This window comes from Sitophilus oryzae, unplaced genomic scaffold (assembly GCF_002938485.1).
Source record: "Sitophilus oryzae breed Bouriz unplaced genomic scaffold, Soryzae_2.0 scaffold_1387_pilon_pilon, whole genome shotgun sequence".
Taxonomy (NCBI): Eukaryota; Metazoa; Arthropoda; class Insecta; order Coleoptera; family Curculionidae; genus Sitophilus; species Sitophilus oryzae.
Genome location: NW_022146045.1, coordinates 503,040 through 525,935, shown reverse-complemented (window position 1 = coordinate 525,935; position 22,896 = coordinate 503,040). Strand labels below are relative to the sequence as shown.

Below are 22,896 nucleotides of genomic sequence, written 5' to 3'. Positions count from 1 at the left end.
TTTAAAAATAGTTGAGAAAATACCTGCATATATTTGACAACCGGCAACAGTATAATTTATTTATTAAACTGATTAAAAATAGCAAAATTATATTTATATTTATGTATTATTATTTCTTCAAAAAAATCGGGAATTTTTCCCACTGGAAGAGAAACAACGAAAGAGAATGTCGACATTTTATAATAAATGTATCTTCTATATCTATAAAATGCTCTTAAATAGTTTCATTGAGATATTTTGAAGAGTTCTTTCTTTTTCCTTTTTGATTTTTTTCTTCTACCGAAGGGAAGTATTTTTCTCGGTTAGGGAAATCTGTTTTACTAGTAAAAAGCTACTGACAAGCTGGTTCCGTTTGGATTCAATGCATTGGTGTACATTTTTTTTTATTTTGAAGAATTCTCCTCCTAAAGAGTAAGATTATTTTCAATAAATGAACCCGATACAATGGTATAGAGTATATTTATATTACTATTGAAAAAAATATGCCGAAGATGCATTAATAGATCGCATGAAGGTGTAAGGTGTAAATTAAAAATCGGGAAAAAATTGCAGGACATCATTAGCTCGGTGTTATCATTTAACACATTCTACTAATTCAAGAACGATAAGCTAACTTACTATGTTGTCAAGGTTAGCGCAAAAGCATTTACTACTTTGTCGTTAATATTCCGCTATTGTTTATTGGAAACGAAGATCTATGATTAGAGTGGGCAGATATATTGCTAATCTACATGATGATATAAATTGAATGATGAGAATATAAATAAAAGAAAAATAGGAATTAACGGATCTGTGATGACAGGCAATTTTTAGTCGGCTAACTATTTAGTTGCAAAAGTAAAAACAATACATTATTATGGAGCCAATCGGCCGACTATTTGATTGCATGTGAGCTTGGCTCCATAAGAATACATTAGTTATAAATCTGCATGGAATGGGAATTCTCCAACAGTCTAAGACACTAGAAAAAGTTCTACTGAAAATTGCCTGTCAGCGCATTTAAAAAAAGTAGTTGACCAATATATTGACAATGCATCGAAAACAAATAAAATTGGCCAATACCATGTCCAATCCCATACAAGTTAGAAGGGCGGTGCGGCAGGGTTGCGTGCTGCCTCCACTCCTATTCAATTTGTACTCAGAGGCTATTTTCCAAGAGGCTCTAGAGAACGTGGAAATGGGAGTCAAAATTAACGGAGTGTGGATTAATAACATCCGCTACGCCGACGATACGGTCTTGATTGCAGATAATATACACGATCTACAACAACTGCTCAACAAGGTAGGAAAACAGAGTAGCAATGGGTTTGAACATAAACAAACATCAAGAAAACTAAATTTATGATAATATCCAGAAATCCAGATATGTTATAAACTCCATTATATCATTTAATATAAGGCCATAGAAAGAGTAGATCAATTTAAGTACTTGGGCATCTGGCTCTCCGAAGATTGGACAAGGAAATTAAATGTCGCATCGAACAAGCTCGGCAGGCATTATTGAGGTTCCGAAAAGTACTTGTCTGTTCTGATTTTGACCTTAACCTCAGATTAAGATTCGTAAAGTGTTACGTGTGATTAATTAATTGATATTGAATGAACTAGTTTTGGAAGCCAATTCTTTAATATCGCCTCAAAAATCTGGAAACATTTAGCCAAAATAAAGAAAAGTAAAACTAGCTCCCACTTTCATTGAAAGTATGAATATTCTGATTATTTTCACTGAAAATGTTATCTCACATTTATTATCCGTTCAATAATACTAAATCAGTCTTATCTTCACATCACATGTATGAAAAGCAACCTAACGTAGTCTGCAAAAATACATATATATGTAATATACTACGCACTCTAGACATACGTACTCGTTGGTCATCATAACTTTAGAGCTAATCTTCATCTATGGAGGGAGGCACGATAAAAGCAAAAAATATCAGAAAAGCTTACTCAATTCTGTACAAGACCAAAAGTTCATCACTGCCACCGAAGTACAAATTTAGAAGTTTATTGTGATCTCATATTGGTGTGACAGTGTTTAGTGTAGTATATTATATATTTGGGCCTAATTAATCACAAATATGAAGTTGATTACTCAGGTATTTCTTAAATTATAAATTTATATTGACATAATTGTTCAATAACAAATTAATATTTTCTAAAATTAGATTTTTAAGAAAAAAAAATACTTATCGTATTTCATTTTTAATTTTTATATTTAAATGCATCTGGAAGAGAATTAGAATTGCCAATTTATCATTTCAAGTGAAATATTTTAAATCAAATGTAATGATTTCCTTAAAAACAAAATTAATACTTTAGAACCTTTAATGTGTGATCAAAAATATCTTTAAACTAAATAGTAGTAAAAATAGTTTTAGTAAAGGTGTCATATTACTATTAGGTGTTTAGTAAATGTTACATATAATTGCATAAAGCACAAATAACAAAATTTGTCTTCATGCGTTAATTAAGTATGTACTGTTAAATAGCTATATATGTCATATTTAGAATAAATTATTTATCGAAAGTTAATTTCTGTTGCTAAACTGTAGTCGTAAACTATTAAAATGTGGACACTTTAACATTAAATTTTATTTCGTTTCTGCTGTTATAAGTAAGTTTTCCAGGCCGAATGATGCAAATATTTCACAACTCAAAATCCAAAGTAAATGCTGTAAAATCTATACCCAACCAAGTACAGGGTGGGCCAAATTGGACGCTTTTAAAGGGCGCTTTTACAGCCTTTTCTATATGAGATAGATGAAAACTAATATCGGTGTCTGGAGCTTAATTTTTGTCAAAAACATGATGGTGAAAACCGCATATGGATATCTGTTACCGTTTCAGAGTTACGGGGTGTTTTTCAAAAATGTGTATTTTTTACAAATTGCTGTAACTTTTTTGCTATGGAAAATGTTGTATTTTTATGAAAACATTTCCAAAGCACCTTTTTACGTAGAATTTAATGGTTTAAGTATATTTTTTTTAAATTAGTAATTTCAGAATTATCAACAGAAAATTTGATTTTTGTATGGGACACCCTGCATATTTTTAATTTATTGAAAAGAATTTAAAATTACCTTTCCAAATATATAGCACACTTGATATTTTGCTCGATTCCGCTTCGAGATATAGAAAAATAAAAATTCGCCCACTTTAAATAAGTAGGCTTTGGAACGACGCGGCGCCGGTTGTAATGCAAAAAAATTCTAGCTGAGTGCATCAATTAAAACGAAAATAATATTTGCAATGAGAGATGCAGAGTTTTAAAACAATTTAAACTATATTTAACCAACATCAACACATTTAAACTATATCTAATAACAATAAAAATAAATAGCAAACCGAGACAAGATTTTGCTACAGGTGTTCGAAATGTAGACGGGGTCGTTTTTGAACATTTCTTGCGGATTCATTAACTCAGTGGGGGTGAAAGATACTCTCTCATAACTTTTAAGTATTTCTAGTTCTTGTCTAGATTATACGGACAATTTAAAAATAAAAACGTTTATTCTTCAGCAAAGATATCCATAGGATTAGATCCATATCCATAGGCACTAAGTCCGGTGGCCTCGACGGCCAACGGCTGGGTCCTTGGTTAGTTAATCAATTATTCTTGAAATTGGCTGCAAAAATTTGCTGATAACTTCAGCTTTCTGAGGCGGTGCCTCGTCTTGCTGGAAAAATACGTTTTCGAGTTCCATTTAAGGGCATATATCATCAATAAGGGGTACAAAGCCTACTAGTTAAAAGTGGCGAACTTTTAAAAATTCTGTATTTCGAAGGGGATTGTAACAAAATATCAAGTGTGCTATATTTTTGGAAAGGTAATTTTAAGTTCTTCTCGGTTAATTGAAAATATACAGGGTGTCCCAAATAAAAAATCAATTTTTCTGTTGATAACTCAACTTTTTTTGTGTTTAAATTATTAATTTAAAAAAAACTATACTTAAATCTTTAAATTCTGCGTAAAAAGGTGCTTTGGAAATATTTTCATAGAAATACAAAATTTTCCATTAGCAATTTGTAAAACATGCACATTTTTGAAAAACCGTAAAAAATGCACTCCGAAACGGTAACAGATATTGATGTGCGGTTTTCACCATAATGTTTTTGATGAAAATTGAGCTCCAGACACCGATATTAGTTTTTGTCTATCTCCTATAGAAAAGGGTGTTTTCTTTTAAAAGCGTCCAATTTGACCCACCCTGTATAAGGTAACTTTGCTTTCTTTTAGAATAAAATAAATTTAGATCTTTATAACAATCCTCCTCAACTCCTCAACAACAACCATACTCTATTTAACAAAATTATCGTTTTTTGTGCCATTATTTCCAAATTTTGAAAGGGAAGATCAAGAAATGTCGTTAGATAAATTTAGAGTAGTTATACCAATCCCGCGTAAAATGTTTTGTTCAATCTGACTAGTCTTCATTAGGCATTTTGCAAAGCGACTGAAAGCACCAATATTCAATATTAAATTAATTTTTAATAAAAATGGTATTAAATTGAGATATTATTGCTAATAAGATTTTGTAACTTTTTAATAAAATAAGATTCTACGAGAATCAATAATAATAGTTTTTAATATAAAATTGGTTTTAATTAATAATAAATTAAATGTAAACGGATTCTTAAAATTCTTTAAATTGATTAATAGATTGTTAGTGTATAAATAAATTTGAACAACTGATTGTAGTATAAATAAATTATCACCAATAAACTTTAATCTTTTATAATATACCATTCAGCTTATACAGGACACTTCACTATCTTAGTCAATATTTACTTATTAAAAATTACACCATATGTTTAATTAATGAAGCAATGACTTAATGACAGAATTAAATAAATAATAAATGTCAAGAATCATTATCCTTTCCTGACTCGGGCAGAGTAAAAAAAACACTTCATAACATATTATTATTTTTTGTAATATTATTAGGTCTTAAGTAAATTTTAATATAATATTCAATTTTTAATTCCATTAAACATGATAATTTGTTATAATCATTTGAATTAAATTATTTTAGTAAAATTAATGGTTATTCATTTGGCCACCTATCAAAATTTTATGTTTTCATACGAATAACCTGTGTTTAATTAAATATGAAACCAAACAGGTTTTTGCACCTGTTTTGGTTAAAAAAAAATAAAATCTGCCATTTATTATATCTAATCCTTTTGCGGATAAAAATTAAGACAAATTTTATTATTTTTGGAAGAATAAAATAGTAATATTATCATACATAACTTACCAAGGAATGAATTTTTTGAAGCTTATTTGTCGTTTGATGGGTATAACGACTAATTTTTATGTAATTAATGTATTTAAAAAAAAGTATAATACAGTTAATGCCCGCTAATTTTAAAATGTATTTATTAATAATGCAAACTATTTTTTTTTGTTAAAATTAGAGGTAGTTGGCACGCTACAAATACAGGGTGGCGCACCTCATTCGCCTCGGTTGATTATACGAAAACAGAAAGTAGAAACATAATTTTTTATGGGTATATGTAGAGAGGCAATGTGCATAATTTTAAAATTATTATCAAATGCACAGGGTGTGTCAGAAATAAGATCCATACCAAAGATATATCTTTTCTTATGGAACACGTGGTATTTTATTTCATTTTTGGATTCTTGGGCATAAAATAAGACCTTTATTATAAGGGTTTAGTATGTTTTAGATATTTAAATATTTATGCGATAATAAAAAAGTTTGTCATCACCCTGTACATTACTTTGACATATGATATGTCATTCCAAGGAGTGTTTAGGTAAAAGGAGGAATAAAGCAAAAAAAATACTGAAGGTGTCATTTGAAAAGGTTTTTTCGTGTCATTTGGAAGTCAAAAGTTGTAATTATTTTTGGGCAAACAGGTGTGACCGTAAATAATTCAATACGCTAATCAATCCTAATTTGTGTCATATACTAATATACAAAATCTCGTTTTTTTGTCTGAAAAAATAAAAAAGTTATAGGTGTGAAATACTTTTGAGACGCACCCGGTATAATACTGGGTTTAATTATATTATACCATCCTGGACACTTCATCTGCGTTGTCTCTATTTTAATGCATGCTACAAAGATAAATATAAATGACCGGTTGATAGACAGAGAGACAAGATAAAAAGCGGCACACAGTATTGTCGGTTTTTACGTGTGTAGACAAAAATATACTATTTTAAAAACTTTCATACATACTACTGAAATGATGATAATATATCTAAGCTAAATATAATCTATTAGTGCGGTAGTAAAATGAGTAACTAATTGTGAAAAACAAAGTTCCAACCGTAGATGCAACATCTTTCGTAAAAATTTTGATGCAAAATCCTTCAATACCGCATAGAAGAAATATATCAACCCAACTTTAATCTCTTTTTAATAGATTTTATTTTTCATTAAGTTGTTTACATCACCGTCTTACACGTTAAAATCCAGACCACGCAGTTTCAATGACCAGATCCGTATATCTGTTGGTTCAAAAAACCTCTCTCCATATCTAAAAATAACTCATCAATTGCCAAGTCGTCACACTGAAACCGAAAGTGCTAATAGCAAAAAATAGTTTCAAGTCTATCATCACAAAAGCATTTTTCTTTTATTTGTTTAACTAAAAATTCTGTTTGAGTAGCGATTGAACTTGGAATAAAATTATAATAAATTAAGGATTTGCTTTGAATTATGTAATAAACCGCAAGAAGATTTTTGCGATATTTTCCGAAAACAAATCAAACATATTCGAATATTTAAATAATTAAGTAAACAGGTGTTAGCAGATCATTAAGATTATTATTAATTTGAATGAATAAGGTAGTGAAGACGACTAATAAGAAATCGGATTAAACATTTGTATAACGTACGAAAACAGCATGCTTAATTAATGCTTTTAATCTCTTTCATTATATCAGACTATTAAATAGAGTTTGAATAAAGTTGTTTTTTAAGTATGTTTTTTATTTGAACTATTAGCATATCAAGTCATAAAGATGACAATCATTACAATAAAACTCTCATATTACCTGTAGAAGAATTCGAAATGTCATATTAAATTACAGTAACTATAAAGAAACAATGGACATAAGAATTTTATTTAGATCATAAATTTTATAGATGTTATTTAATGATATTATTGTACTCATCTAATAGATCACGATTTATTACAAAAATTCACATAAAATTATTTTTTCTTATGCTAAAAGAGTACTGGTAAATGAGAATGGTACGGTCCTCGCAATTTTTCAAGGAATATCATCTTATCAGTTTAAAATTAAAATTGATATAAAAATGTTTGTTTCAGGTTGTTATTACATTCTTCTTGGTTACATTAGGTTCAAGCCAAAAGAAAAGCGACGAAGATAGCCCTTACGAATTTGGATTTACCATTGATGGAGAACAGCATAGGCACGAGAAGAAAGGTATTTTTATTACTGGAATAAGTTAATGTACAGTGTATCCAATTATTATTTTTGTTAGAATTATTTAGTGTCATGACATTTTTTATCATGATTTCTTTTTTTTTCTCTAGTTTCTTAGTTTCTTTTCTTTCTACCTTGTTATTAGTTTCAATATTCTTAAAGAACTACTTTTGAATCACAAAACATCCTTCTTTACAACATTTTCCTTAATGATAATAACAAAATCTTAATGATAAAAAAATAATCGCAAAATTTAACTTTTATTTCCATTAAGGAAATTAAAGTTAAATTTTGCGAAGAGTTATCAGAGGCGCTACCAATCAGTATCAATGGTTGACGTACGGGGTCGCCCTTGTTTCTTAATTGAACATTAGTTCACAAATATTAATTTGGTTTTAAAATTTGTCAATATTTTTATTCCGTCGTATTTTGTGAATATTCGGTATAAAATTTTGACTATTTTTTTTAATTATTGGTATATTTATATTTTTTTATCAAGTAGGCCATTAAAATACTTATGATATTTTTAATTCCTATTTAAATTACAATGGTCTATTTCGATTGAGAACTCAATCTGCAAAGAAATGTAGCGTTCCTAATCTGGTTGTGAATTATTTTTTAGTTTTTCAAATCCCCGAAAATTAGATACAACATTTCTTTTTCTAAAATTCTAATTTAATCAAAAAAGGAATGTAATGTAATGTAATTTAATCAATTCCGTTTATTTTTATGGTATATCTATTTCGTTACAACAAAAACTATATCAGTAATATTATAAAAAATAATTATGGGCTGAATATTAATTTACGATTTTAGTGCCGGAACAAGCTGAAGAGCGCGCTCTTTTTCTCTCATTTAATGACATGTAACATGCAAGTCAAAGTTATAAAGGGGACTGTTTCAAATTTACCAACTTGACAGTTGTCACATGAGATCTGTCAAAATAATGTTCTGTTATTTCACATGCTGAATTGAAACGTTTTTTCGATAATACCACTTTTTTCAATTTGATGCAAACTTTTAAGAACATATACCGGGTGCGTCTCAAAAGTACCAACGTTACAACCCCTATAACTTTACTATTTTTTTCAGATAAAAAAAACGAGATTGGTATGTTAGTATATGACATAAATTAGGATTAATTGACGTATTCAATTGTTTTTGGTCGCTTCCTGTTTCACCAGAAACGACTATAACTTTTGATTTTTAAATGCCACCCTCGGCATTTTTTTACTTTATTCGATAGAAAATAACATTCTGAATAGAATGACATATCATATGTCAACTTTTAACATTTTCGTTTAAGAAAAAATTGTATTTTAAATTTCAATCTAGAGTGCCATGGCTATGTTAAAAACATTAATTCTTAATCAAGGAGCCTTGGAAAAATAGATTTGATCGTCTAATGTTTTAAGTGTCTTATCTGGGCCGGTTAAAAAATTCTCAAATCGTATTTTTAATCATAACTCATTTTTTTCAAATGGAATGAGGGTGGCTCATTAGCATATTTGGAAAAAGCATTTTTTACGAATAATTTGATACCACACACTTGGTATTTCGAGTCTACTTTTCGTTACGAACCGCAAGTTATAATTTCAAATAAACTATATGCGAAATTGTCAAAAGTTGACATATGATATGTCATTCTATTCAGAGTGTTATTTTCTATCGAATAAAGTAAGAAAATACCGAGGGTGCCTTTTAAAAATCAAAAGTTGTTGTCATTTCCGGTGAAACAGGAAGTGATCGAAAACAATTGAATACTTCAATCAGTTTTAATTTATGTCGTATACTAACATACCAAATTTCGTTTTTTTAACTGAAAAATTAAAAATGTTATAGGGGTGAGCCACTTTTGAGACGCACCCGGTATATTAACATAGTTGCATAGTCAACTTAACTGGTATACTCTCATTATTGTTAGTAAATAAAAAGAAAATGTTGTTTGGCACAAACTATAGACGAATGATAATTAAGGTTTTTAACAACAATATACAGGGTGAATCTTAAATAAAAATAAAAAATCTTAAATAAACATATTTTCTCTTTACCGTTTTTTAAATAAATCCAAAATACCCGAGTTATTTTACTTTGAAAATTTCTAAAAAAATTTTGAGAAACACTCTAATGCGTTCATGTGTAGATCTTTTCTGGGTTTTATTTTTTGTAAATTTAATCTACTACCTACGTTGTGGCTTTGACGGCGTTTTTTTCGATCATACGGTATAAAATTAATTTTGCTTTTGTCTTACACCAAACAAAGAAGAAGAAAACCTCAATCATGCTATTCATTAATCAAAAAATCAGCAATTGTTATTAATTGTCTTATAAGACCAGGTCACACTTATACCGTGGCGTAAAAACATTTTCCCGATCAAGTTTTCCGAGCACGCAGACCAAAACCCATTGTGGCCCCTTTTCCCGTTTAAAAAGAAAAACATCGAAATCTTTTCAGGCCGCTCCACGAACAAAGGCATTAAAAAATCAATATTAACTCAATGCAGAAAGGCCGGCCGCCGATGACTGCGGAACGCGGTATAAAAGCGCCACGTAAAGTGATTGTTCCATTTGGAAAATATCATAAAAGGCTTTCTTGTCGCTCTTTTTAATATTTCCCCTTCTCGATCTGTTCGGGTTCAGTAGGTTATTTGTGTCGGGCATAATAGCGGGTTGAATACGCTTTCGACGTTGTGCTTTTGATACAGTTATTTTGCGGTTTTTTTGTATCATTTTTGTGGCAGATTATAATATAATATTTGTTAGAAAAATACTATACCTACACTAATAATTTTGTTAGTTTATGATGTTTTTTGTTGGTCTCTATTATTTTTTGTTGAAAATTAATAAAGACTGTAGGAGAAAATATTGGATTTTGATTTTGTTTCTGTTTATTTAGGCATTATTTATACTTACATACATAACTTACTCGCTGACGAGTATTTGACATTTGACACGCATCAGAAGATAGTCACGCAAGGCGTTTTCTTTCATGAGCTTTTCTGTGACTGAAAACCCGATACGTGATGTTATCTGCCTACCGCACTCCGGACATTCAAAAATCTCATTGCTTTGTTGCCTCTTTGCCTTTTGGTTGTCGCTGTTAACTGAGTTTACAATACCTATCCATGGAGTTCTATTGTGAGCTGTTTCTTCTCACACGTTCTGCATATTAATCCCCTTTATGTTTTCGTGTAAAAATGTCTTGTTTTCTTGCATTCAGCATACGTGACCAGCCCATCATAAGTGGGATTTTGTAACCAATACTCTCGCAGTTAGCTTTTGGACCGATACGTTTGAGATAAGGACCGATACGTTTGAGACATGATGGAACCATCGGATTCTTAAGAGTTGTCTAAGATATCTCTGTTGCAACTTGTTTAATGCGTTCATGTGTCGGCGGTATGGCACCCAGGTTTCGCTTCCATATAACATGATGGGGATTATATCATCTCCACCAGGTATTATTTATATACTCTTGAAGAGAGAATATAAATGTATGATATAGCCTCCCTACCATATTTAGATAATCTCTTTGCAGTTGGGCACTATTATCCCTGATAATTTTCTAATATCATGGTCCCATCTCAGGTCTGGTCTTCTTCTAGGTCTCTTAATTCCTCGTTGGTACCATACAGTAATGGTCCATTTGTTGTCCATTCTACTTGCCAAATGTCCTGCCCATTGTCACTTGTGGGATTTGATTCTGTGGATGACATCTATTATCCGGCTCTTTTGTCGTATCCACTCTATTCTTTTACGGTCTTTTTGGTTATTCTTAGCATATTTAGTTCCATTGAGCGTTGTGCGACATGTAGTTTTCTCATAATGTTCGTTTTAAGTGTCCAGGTCATGAATATAATATAATATCAATGAATATTATAATTCGCATCAATGAATATAATATAATGGGACGGACATATACCTCCTAAAATTTCAACCATTTTTTGTTGGTTAGGTAAATTTGTTTATGAGTAAAAATCCACTAATATTCTAGATCCCTTTTATGAAAACTTAAAAGTTTGCGTTAATCCCTAATTCAAGTAGCATAAAGTATCATTCAGGCATATCGGTTTAGAATTTACCACTATTTGTCAAAAAAGAATGTCAATTGAGAATCATTTTTCGTCTCAAAAATATTTATCAATTCTATAGGTTTATACCTATAATGAATTTTATCAATTGTTAAGTCCAAGCCAACTTGACGCCGTTTTTATCATATGGTATATTCAGGGTTTAATCTATGTAATAAGACATATTCGCGTAGTATTGACTATAAGTGACATTTGGGATTGATATTTTAATAATTAAAACAGTTTCAAATGGAGAAAATGATGAAAACCGGAGTTAAAGGTTGTATTAAAGTTCAGCTGGAATAATTATTATATCTTAATTTATTTAATATTTTAAAAACACTTTTTATAAATTTATTAGATATAAACTGTTGTTATTGTACTAGGGTATAAAAATGTGCCATATTTTCCATTTTTTTCTAATAAAACACAATATTAGAAACACTATAATAAATATCTGTTAATAAAGAGTGATACTATAGCATGACTTAATTTTATAAAGCCTAGTACAGATCCAGACAAACGCTTCATACAGAATTTCCCAATTAGTGGAATAAATTAGTGGTTTCAATTAGCGTAGAAGTTTGTTCCTCTAATTTCAATGTAAGCATTCAGAACGTCAAAATTAGTGGTAGACGTTTTCAATTAGTAGAAAAAATTATCAAACTTTTAACTTTTCCACTAATTATATTTCAAAATTTGCAAGAAATATAATTTCGGAATTCGACTATTTTCCGTCAAGAGAAATTGTGGTTAGAAATCAAAAGTTGATTGTTTTATAAGCTAATTATTAGGCTTTCTCTATGGATACAACAGTTTTTTAGACATTGTCAATGATCGTAAACTAAAAAGTATAAAGTGTAATTGAAACCACTAATTTATTCTACTAACTGAGAGGTTCTGAATGAAGTGTTACAATTAAACATGCATATAAAAGTCGTTTAGAAACATGCTTATATACCCGCAAACAAGCATCTTATAACCCAGACAAAAATGCAAACTAGTAATATAAAATGTTTCCCAAAATAAGAGCTCATGTGAGAAATTATTAATAAGGTAAATAAGGAGGTTTTCAAACAAATGTTATTTTTTGTTTGCAAGTAAATGAGTCAAAACAATAGTTTTCTGGCAAATTTATGGACGTAGGTCTAACAAGCTTAATGACTATGGCTTAAGGACTGTCAACTAGGTTTAATGAAAAAAAAATATTTGAAAATGCTCACTAAATGTGAAAAACTATTGCAAAATAGGATCTTTAGTATTCAAAGTACGTTTTTTTTTCATTTCAAAGTGCAAATTCTTGTATTCCTTTTTAACTTGCAAATTACAAAGTCTGTGTTCTAAGTAATGACTTATTAATATTCCTCACAAATCTCCACTTTCAAAAACAATATTTAAAGTCCCCAACTGCTTAAATAACACGAAAAAATCTTTTGTTTCAGATGAAAAAGGAATTATTCAGGGCGAATTCGGATTTATAACCGCAGATGGAATCTATCACGTGACAGTGTATGCCACAGACGAGAATGGAAATTTCAAAATTTTAAGCATGAGGAATCTACGAATTAGTGCACGTAAGTATTAAAAAATAAGAACTAATCATCAATAATAAAAGATCGAAAAAATTTAAAAATTATGTTCAAAAGTTAATGATAATGTAAATGTATGCCCTATTAAAACTAAAAAAAAACTAGACCAAACCATACTTATTCGTGTTTCTTAAAATTATGAAACGACCATTACAAGTCTTCTAAATGGACCTTGTGGCATCAAATAGAATGAATGCTTTCCTATTGTAATTTCCTATAATAACACACTGGATATAGTAAATGTAGATCTCTACATATTTGAGTTAATTGATAAACAATCCCATTTCACAAATTTTGTAGATTAACAAAAGAATAAAATTTGCATAGAAAGCATTCGTGTGGAATTCCGTATTTTCTTTTTAACTCTTGAATGCAACTGCGTCTAAAGCAGAGTCTTGAAGTATATAAGTTTCAACGACGACATACGACTGATACTTGGACAATGGAATAAGATATCATGAGAAGACTGAATTACACAGATGATCCAGTTAACCAGGCGTCACTTATACAGGATCCGACAAAAGTGCGTCGACCATCAGTAACTCCAAGAATAAAAAACTTAAGAATTTTGTTTAAATTTAGAGCTAGAACTCATATCCTAGGATTATGTAAAGTGATCTGAAAGGGAGCCAAAAATGCAATAATATACAGGGTGTTCCATTTAAAAAGAGCATCCCGATCCACTCACCCTTTTTTGAGCCACCCTGTTGAAGTTAAAGTATTTTCCTGAAATACATCCTCGTACATACTTTAGGCTTGCACTTTTAGTCACACCAAAATATTACATTTTTTAAGAAACTACTGAAGTTTAAATTTGTTTACTCATACCTATATAGTATCGTTTACTTTTGGATGTGTGTGTATTAGATACATTTTTTTTCATATTTATTTAGGTATCTTTTTTATTTAAATTGTAGCGCTGGACGGTTCGCCTCTTAGGGGAGAACTATCCCCAGAAGCCGATAAATATCGGAAACAAGCAGGTTTAGCACCACTGCCTAAACAACAATCTTCAGCTCCACCACCAAGTGTTGCTCCAGTGCAACAATCTGCCAACCCCCTTGCAGTTGATGTTACTCCAAGTAACGCTCCACCATTTAGATTTACCACGCAACCTACAATTAAACCAGCCTGTGGTAAGTATAGTTTTAACAAATATCCAAAAAGAGTCCATTCTTCCGAAATAGCTAAAATAACTACGACATTAATATAATAAATTGATTACAATTGAAGGGTCTAGGAGAATAACTTGATAAGCAACAATTTCTTAATTTTATGATTTTACAATATCATAGTGGGTCTAACTTAGGGGTGCCAACCGTCCTCTATCCCAGAGGATTATATATTTTTACATATCAAACTCAAAATATAAAAAAATATATTCGTCTATCTCTACAATGCTTTAAAAAATTGTTAGTCTGTGAAAATGAATAAATATTTATGTACAAGAAATGTTCGTGGAAGCGATAAACATGTTTAAACACCTATCTTATGTTTACTTACTGTTAGCTTATGTTTTGAAAAAAAGAAGTTTTGTTGAAAACGGTCTGTTTTATTTTATTAAGTTGTTTTTAGTATAAATATTTTTAAGGAAGTAAGAAAGACCATGAATCGCATACCGTTGTCATAACTTTTTGGTAAATTCTAGACATTTGGGCGAGGGTTCAAAAAATGTTTCGTCTATGCCTCTTTTTTACCCGCGCTTTTACCCTCTGTTTTTTGTTTTGAAAGTTGGCAACCCTAGTCTAACTGGTCCCTACAAAACGTATGAACTCTGCAGGGCAATAAGTCATTAAATCCTACGATATATGTCTATTAAAAATATAGAATACACGGAAAGAACCTGATAACCACCAGCCGTCCGGTACTCTCCTGTAAAATTAGTAAAATGGAACTTATCATGTTTTTCCCTGGAACTTTCAATTGCCCTAGAACTGATAATTTGATAAGTCCTTTTAATTGCTTTATTTTTCTTTACAATTAGCCTCATGTGGTTACGTTACAACTCCAAACCCGGCATTAGGTCAAAATAACAACTTCCAGTTCCAAAATCCCGTATTTAAAGCACAAGACCAACAGAATCAACAAAATAAGCAGCTTCAGCCACCACAGGGACAATTTAACCAAAACCAACAACAACAAACGAACAACAATGCAGTTTATAAACAGGACAATCAAAACCAAGGATTTGTATCTCAAGATGTACAATCATCCCAAAGTTCTGCAGGAGGTCAACCACAAAGCAATATTTCTCCCTACGAAGCCATCAACGGACCTCAGTACACTAGTTATCAAAATCCAGGTGAGTCACAACAACCAGGGTCGGCGGTTCAAGGTGAAACCGATGTTGGAGGTGCAGTAGATAACGGTTTTAGTGGTAATTCTAATAATAATGGTTTTGGATCTGGTACATCCGAATTTGGAGGTAACAGTGCTTATAACAATGACAATACTTATGGGTCTCAACAATCTGGACAAGCTAATGAAGTTGGAGGTAATATCGCACCCGAATCGAATGCCGAATCTGGATCAGCACAATTTGGTGGTGGAAGTGGTTATAATCAGCCAGAAGCTTATAATGTTTTAGGAAATACAGCTTCAGGTCCTGGTTCAGAAGGTGACGGGGTTTAGGTCTAACGGTGGTTGGTGGTTTAAATAATAATAGTAATGATTTGCAGGTGGTGAGGCAAATCCTCTTCAATATCCTGGACCAGCTGATGGAGCTCCTGCTTTACCTCCCGTGTCAGTGGCAGATGGAGCAATTCATGTGGGAGGAGACAATCCTCAGCATATTCCTATTAAAGACAAATTTCCAGGTAAACTATTTGAAATTAAAAAAAGATAACAAGAAAGAGAATAAGTAACTTGTCTTATCAAAAAATTTAAACAATAAAAGGAATTAAAATATAACATTTCACACAAAGTAAGCATTTGCAATTCAACTAGAAACTGTAAAATTTTGTTTCTTTTTGTGGGCAAAACTCTGCCAAAATATATAATTACTGCTCTTTCCCATTCTTGAGCTCTAAATTTAAAAAAATATATCTCATCTAAAAAAATACTACTTTAGTGTAAAATATTATTAGATCACCCTCTATATACAGTATGTCCCCGGATTGTCTTTACAAGAAAAAAATATTTATTATTGATATTTTGAGAAAAATGAATTTTTTATAAAAAATTTTGCTTATTCTGAAATGGTTAATCCCCTTTATACTTTTCCAAATTTCCTACCGTTTTAGAGAAAATTAAAAAAAAAACATAAAAATCTGGTTGAATTTTTTCTTTTGTGTCCTGAAAATTAAACCGCGTTTCTATGGAAATATAAATTAGATTTTGCTCTTTGATAGATGGTTATTATTAATTTTAATTAATGTCATATTATTTGCTGTTGTTAAAGTATCACATTTTCTGATAACCATTATCACCTTTCCGTAGCATTGAACTAAATAAATTTTGTGTTTCTTTACAGCAAAAAATGTGACGTTAAATTAAAATTCTATCAATAACAATCGATCAAAGAATGAAAACGAAATTATATTGCCATAGAAACGCGTTTTGATTTTTAGTACTTGAAAAATTCCATCATATTTTCGTGTTTTTTTTAATTTTCTCTAAAACGGTATGGAAATTTGGGAAAGTATAAACGGGATTAACCATTTTTGAACAAGCAAAAATTTTCCTCTAGTAAAGACAATCCGGGGACATACTGTATATTAGAACATTTTAACTCCTAACTCTTATGTTAGGCTAGGAATTTTAAGTAATCCTGTTGGTTTACATCACTTGATTTTCTTGACTGATGGTGAAGGTATACTAGTATCTATATACATAAAAAGCTGATGTTTATCTGTGTCGTCTCTACTGAAGTAACGATTTGCTCTAGAAAGTTGCTTTTTTTACTAAAAGATAGCTTATTGGTTCTTCTAAAAACTGTCGTCGCCGGATTTTTTGTTTTTCATTTAATTAAACAAAAAATAAAAAGTATTTTTTTTCCTGATGTTGTGGCGAATGCGCCAGGCTTCAACTAGTTTATTTAAAAATAAGTAGAAGTCGCGCGTTTTGATTAAAACCTTTCATGAGATTAAGACAAAAAAAATCGTATAATTATAATAAATCTGTTATATAAACTCATTAGCGCAAAAAAATTACACAGCCCAAAGATGTTGTGGCAGTTTAAGACATTAAAGGGCTCGGGAATGATGAAAAAAATGCCAGATTATAATGGGTAAAGAAAAATTACGAAATTTAATTAAATTTAATTCAAGTTCAAAATTATAAGATTTTTCAAACCAGATATGCATGGTTATTTAGATGGTGTTATACTTGTAAATTTGATCTCCGAAATTAAAAATTGGAAAAGAAACTACGGCAGTGTGTCATTTATGACATTCTCTAGTCTGTCCAACGGATCAGGGAATATTTTGACAGAAGACATCCAGAAAATGACAGAAAATATAATTTTTCTGTGAATTAAAATGGCAGGAACAACTTTTCCTGTCAGGGGAACTGTCGCTGAACAGATTATAGTTAAGACATTCATATTAATGAGAAAGTACGTCAATATTTGAAATAATTTAGCAATATATCTAGATTGACTATATTTTGTTTATTATTGAACTAATAGCGTCTTTTCTAAATTTTTGTAATTTTTTTTTCATTTTTGTCACCTTAAATTTGCCGATAAAGGGCGCGCATTAGTCCCAGCAGTCTAGTCGACTGGAAAAAAAGCTACCAGAAATGTTCTTTTCATAATTTTTTAAAAATGCTATTCTGAAAAAGTGGTAGGTACTGTAGGGATTGTTTAACGCAAAAACTGGATAATTTTTAGACATATACACTATAAAATCAAAAGATACTTTTAATATCTGTACCTGCAGTACTGTTTTCAGTCAAGAGTAATTTTAAAATTTTGAAAATTTAACCACATTAGATTTAAATTAATCAAAAATAATTAGAGGGGTATCTCTATGCGAAATTATTCAATCTATATCATGAAGCTGAGTAAACAATTTATTGCTATTAAAATAAGAAATTTATTTTATAAATAAAAGCTACCTCTTTAGTTCTTGACAATATGGTGTCGCTAATATATCGATATTTATATTGATTATATTTTATAGGCATGCAAGATGGACTTCCTGAAGGAATAGAAGAGAAAGATATAACAGACTTATTGTACAAATTCCACTATACTGTAGGTTTCCATGGACACTACGAAAAGGGTTACAAAAATGGAGCCAAAGTTGGAGGGTAAGTCAATTAGTAACAGAAAATTCAGTTTTCTGATTTTGTATTCTGAATTTTGTCTAGAAAGAAAATAGAAGCGTCATAAAATTATTTTAAATTAAAATTTTTACTTTAAAAATGGTGTTTTGTATAGTTGTAAAAATAGTATACCAATAGGGGTATCTTTGATTTGTGATATTTCTGTACTTCTGAGCATACTCTATTTTTTGAAAGATAATCTAATATGCTTAAACCGTTTTAGGTATTTCGTGAACGGACGTGATGGTATTAGCAGAGTAGTGACATATGTCGCAGACGAAAATGGATATAGGCCAAAAGTCAAATTAATCAATTTAGGATTGGAATCAGAAGACACGCCAAAGCCAGATTCGGAGAAGAAATTTGGACTCAAGAGTTTCGAGTTCGTTTGGTACCCGATTCATACAGAAAAATAATATTTTTATCATGTCTGTCACATTTTGTGTATATATATTTTTGATATTATAACATACATTACTTCTCATATTTGTCCCATTATGTATGTTGGTAGGTACAAATGTACGAAATAGCTTTAAGATGATATTTGTATGTATAATACTAGTTCAGTATTCCTATAATTCGATATAAGTTTAAATTTTAAGATTAAATATTATTTTTATTTAAATAGTGTTTTTTTTTCAAGAAGTAAAATAAGTATAAATACGGCAATATACAATGTGATCAAAATATTCCATAGCCAAATTGTTCCTGGGTGGCATATAAATAATGTTAAATTCAAAGCCTTCTTAATCATAAAATTGAATGAGATTTATTAATTTATAAAAGTGTTTTGTTATTACATAAAGTTTAAAAAACACTTGTATCGTAGTGAAAAGTCAGTTGTATTTAACAGAATATAAAAGAATGTTTCTAGACATTTTATTTAAACCCTCTGTGAATAACTGGTTATCTAACGAATAAAAACATTTAATATATTATTTAATATTCCTATAGTAGAGAAAAAATAAAATAATTTCGAATACAAAATAGCAACATTTAAATAATACCTTATCTAGTACCTTTGCGGCTGAATCGCTTTCTGGAAAAAATTCTGAGTTGTGCGACTGAAACCACAATCAAACATTAAAAAAATATGTTTTTAAAATGCCATTGAGTTAGGAATAATTTATTAACAATATATATTTTCGAAAATATATTAAAAAAAAAAATTTTTTAGTTATGACCTTTAATTCACCTAAGTTCACTATCTATGCTTGGATTTGGAATATCTTCTATTTATTTGAAAAAAAGAAGAATTTACAAATCTCAGAAAAAAACAAAGTTTTCATTTTTTAAATATGTTAATTTCTACATCTATGTTAAGAATTACCTATAACGTATAGAAGGAATAAGTAATATCAATCAGGCCCAAACCTAAACTAGACGGGCTGACCCATGCAGGCCTGTAATAGTTTTGCAAATCAGTATGAAAATTAGTTACATCCAAGTCTAGAAATACGAAATATAAATAAATTATGATATTATTGAGAACTGAAAATGTTGTGGGTAAATGCTAAATGTTAGAGATTTTTCAAAAATCTCTTTGCCAAAATTATCTTTTTGACTGCATGATAAAAATAATAGCCATACCCGGTGTCTCCAAAGTGGCCCAACTCTATAACTTTTTTATTTTTTAAGATAAGAAATCGAGATATGATATGTTAGTATATGACATAAGTGAGGATTTGATTGACGTATTCAATTGTTTTCGGTCACTTCCTATTTCACAGAAAATGACTATAACTTTTGATTTTTAAATGACACTCTCGGTGTCTTGTTATCTTATTCCACAGAAAATAACACTGTGATTTAAATGACATATAATATGTCAACTTTTGGCATTTTTTTGTAATTTGGTTCGCCTTCAAAATGTTCAGGAGGTTCACTCTTACAGAGGAGGAACAATAATGGTCTGGGGTGGAATAAGCATCGGTGGCAGCACTGACCTCATTTTGTTGGAGAACTTTTTAACGGGTAGCTCATATGTTGATCAGATACTTGGACCTGTTGTCATTCCATATGCGGCAGCTATTGGCTCCAATTTCCTATACATGCATGACAACGCCAGACCTCATACAGCTAGGATTGCAATAGACTTCTTGGAAGACAACAATATCGATGTTTTACCATGGCCACCGCAATCTCCAGATTTAAATCCCACGTTATTGTGTGGGATATGTTGCAACGAAGGGTTTTACGTATGGAATTCCAAGGGACAACAGAAGAAATATTTTCTTAACTCTACAAAATGCCTGGAATGAGATACCGCAGCCTGACATCGATAACTTGATTTTGAGCATGCCCAGGCGATGTCAGGCAGTTGTGAATAACAGAGGAGGTCATACAACTTAATAAATAAACATTTGTGACACAATAAATAATGTTTTTGCTCCTTAATTAGTTATTTTTTTTTCAAAAGTTTAGTTTTGGATTAGAAAAAAGCAATATTTTGTATAAAATTATTTTATTTTATCCCACAAAACACTAAATTTTTATAAAAAGCAGAAATCGAACAAAAATGAGCCATTAGAGGCAGTTTTGAAAAAATATCCCTAGATTTTGCGGTGCATTTCCTTCGACCACAAACCCGGTTTACCCGACCCCTGAGAGCAACCCGAAAGTACAGCGTAATAGACTCTTAAGACTAACCCTGCATAATTTTTAGAAGTGGTTCAAATTAAAAGAGAAATATATAAGTAAAACGCTCTGTATATCGCCTTTTTTATGCACAAGAAGTCCCACAACCTAACCTTGATCGTCGTCGATCTCACGTCGCTTTTTCTTGGCCAGCGGCCGCGCCGGTCAACAGTCACATAATTTCACTTATCTCGGCGAACGGTCCCTTTGCTCCGGCCGGCTGGCACGTAATCACTTACCATATTAGTAGCGAGACTGTGATCCAGATAGTGGTGAGCTGGCGACCTTCTTGCACCCACTCGGTGCCAGCGATTCTCGGCTATTCGAGATCGCTCGAAAACACTTCTTTGTAACGTTTTCGCATTGGTAAAGGCCAGAGAGGAATAAGTAAAAATAGAGCCGTCGTAATACGAGGGTTGTCTTTTAAGGTAAATGTACAGGGTGGGTCAAATTGGACGCTTTTAAAGGGAAACACCCTTTTCTATAGGAGATAGACGAAAACTAATATCGGTGTCTCAATTTTTATCAAAAACATGGTGGTGAAAACCGCACATCGATATCTGCTACCGTTAAAAATATGCATTTTTAACAAATTTTGTATTTTTATAAGAACATTTCCAAAGCGCCTTTTTACGTAGAATTGAATGATTTAAGTATAATTTTTTTAAGAATTATCAACCGAAAATTTGATTTTTTATATAGGACACCCTGTATATTTTTAATTCGTTGAAAAGAATTTAAAATTTCCTTTCCAAAAATATAGCATACTTAATATTTTGCCCGATTCCTCTTCGAGATATAGGGTTTATAAAAATTCTTCCACTTTAAATAAGTAGGCTTTGAACGGCGCCGTCTGTAATGCAAAAAAAATTGTAGCTGTGAGCATCAATTAAAACAAAAATAATATTTGCTATGAGAGATGCAGAATTTTATAACGATTTAAACTATATTTAACCAACATCAACACATTTAAACAATATCTAATAACAATAAAAATAAATAGCAAACCAAGATATGAGATTTTGCTACAGGTGTTCGACATATCGACCGTCTTCTGTTATGGACAGACTGGACCGTTTTTGAACATTTCTGAACACAGTAGGGTGAAAGGTACCCTCTCATAACTGCTAAGTATTTCTAATTCTTGTCTAGATTATCCGGACAATTTAAAAATAAGAACCTTTATTATTCCGCAAATATATCCATAGAATAGATCCATAGGCAATAAGTCCGGCGGCCTCGACGGCCAATGTCTAGGATCTTGGTTAGCTATTCAATTATTCTTGAAATTGGCTGCAAGAATTTGCTGATAACTTCAGCGTTCTGAGGCGGTGCCTCGTCTTGCCGGAATATGTTTTTGAGTTCCATTAGGTTAGAAAAGTATTTTTTCTTCACCGTTTTTCAAATAAATCCAAAATAACTGAGTTATTTTACTTTGAAAATTTCTAATAAAATTAATTTTTTGCTAAAATTTTGAGAACTACTAGATATCTTCCGGATTTCTTTCTTGTAAATTTAATCGTTGCCATGACATTAACAAGTTATGTTTTTAACTAAAAACTAAAAAAAATCCAATTTTTTTTAAATTTTTTTTTCTCAAAAAAAAAACTCATAAGCCAATTCTTTTCGGATCGTATCCTTATTTAAGACTCACCCTGTATAGTATTTCACTTAAAAAACTGTTACTTTAGTATAAAGTGTATTTGAATCACCAAGGTATCTATGAAAATATAATTTTTGTGCACTACCAATACCCGCATATTTTCCGAAAAAAAAATGCAGTAAAAATCTGAAATAAACAAAATAGAAATAATTTATTTCGGAACTCTGATGGGTCGATTAGTAATTAATTTTTAGAGGTACTTATTTTATAAAATTTGATTAATCTTATGCTCCTATGTTATTT

The 22,896-nt window shown here is 30.7% G+C and overlaps 1 protein-coding gene across 2 annotated transcripts; it reads left to right on the top strand.

Annotated features, from left to right (window-relative positions):
- Nucleotides 1–1,952: 1,952 nt before the first annotated feature.
- LOC115875451 (protein lethal(3)malignant blood neoplasm 1) lies at nt 1,953–18,931 on the top strand. Of its 2 annotated transcripts, none has more exons than XM_030890914.1 (8): nt 1,953–2,096; nt 7,309–7,426; nt 12,939–13,070; nt 14,003–14,221; nt 15,070–15,387; nt 15,764–15,901; nt 18,209–18,338; nt 18,577–18,931. In XM_030890914.1, exons 1-8 carry the CDS (start codon nt 2,079–2,081, stop codon nt 18,767–18,769), a joined length of 1,266 nt encoding a protein of 421 aa, XP_030746774.1. In that variant the 5' UTR covers nt 1,953–2,078; the 3' UTR covers nt 18,770–18,931. The 2 variants fall into 2 exon arrangements, with proteins under 2 accessions (XP_030746774.1, XP_030746773.1); XM_030890913.1 differs by having other exon boundaries at nt 15,070–15,702.
- Nucleotides 18,932–22,896: the final 3,965 nt, after the last annotated feature.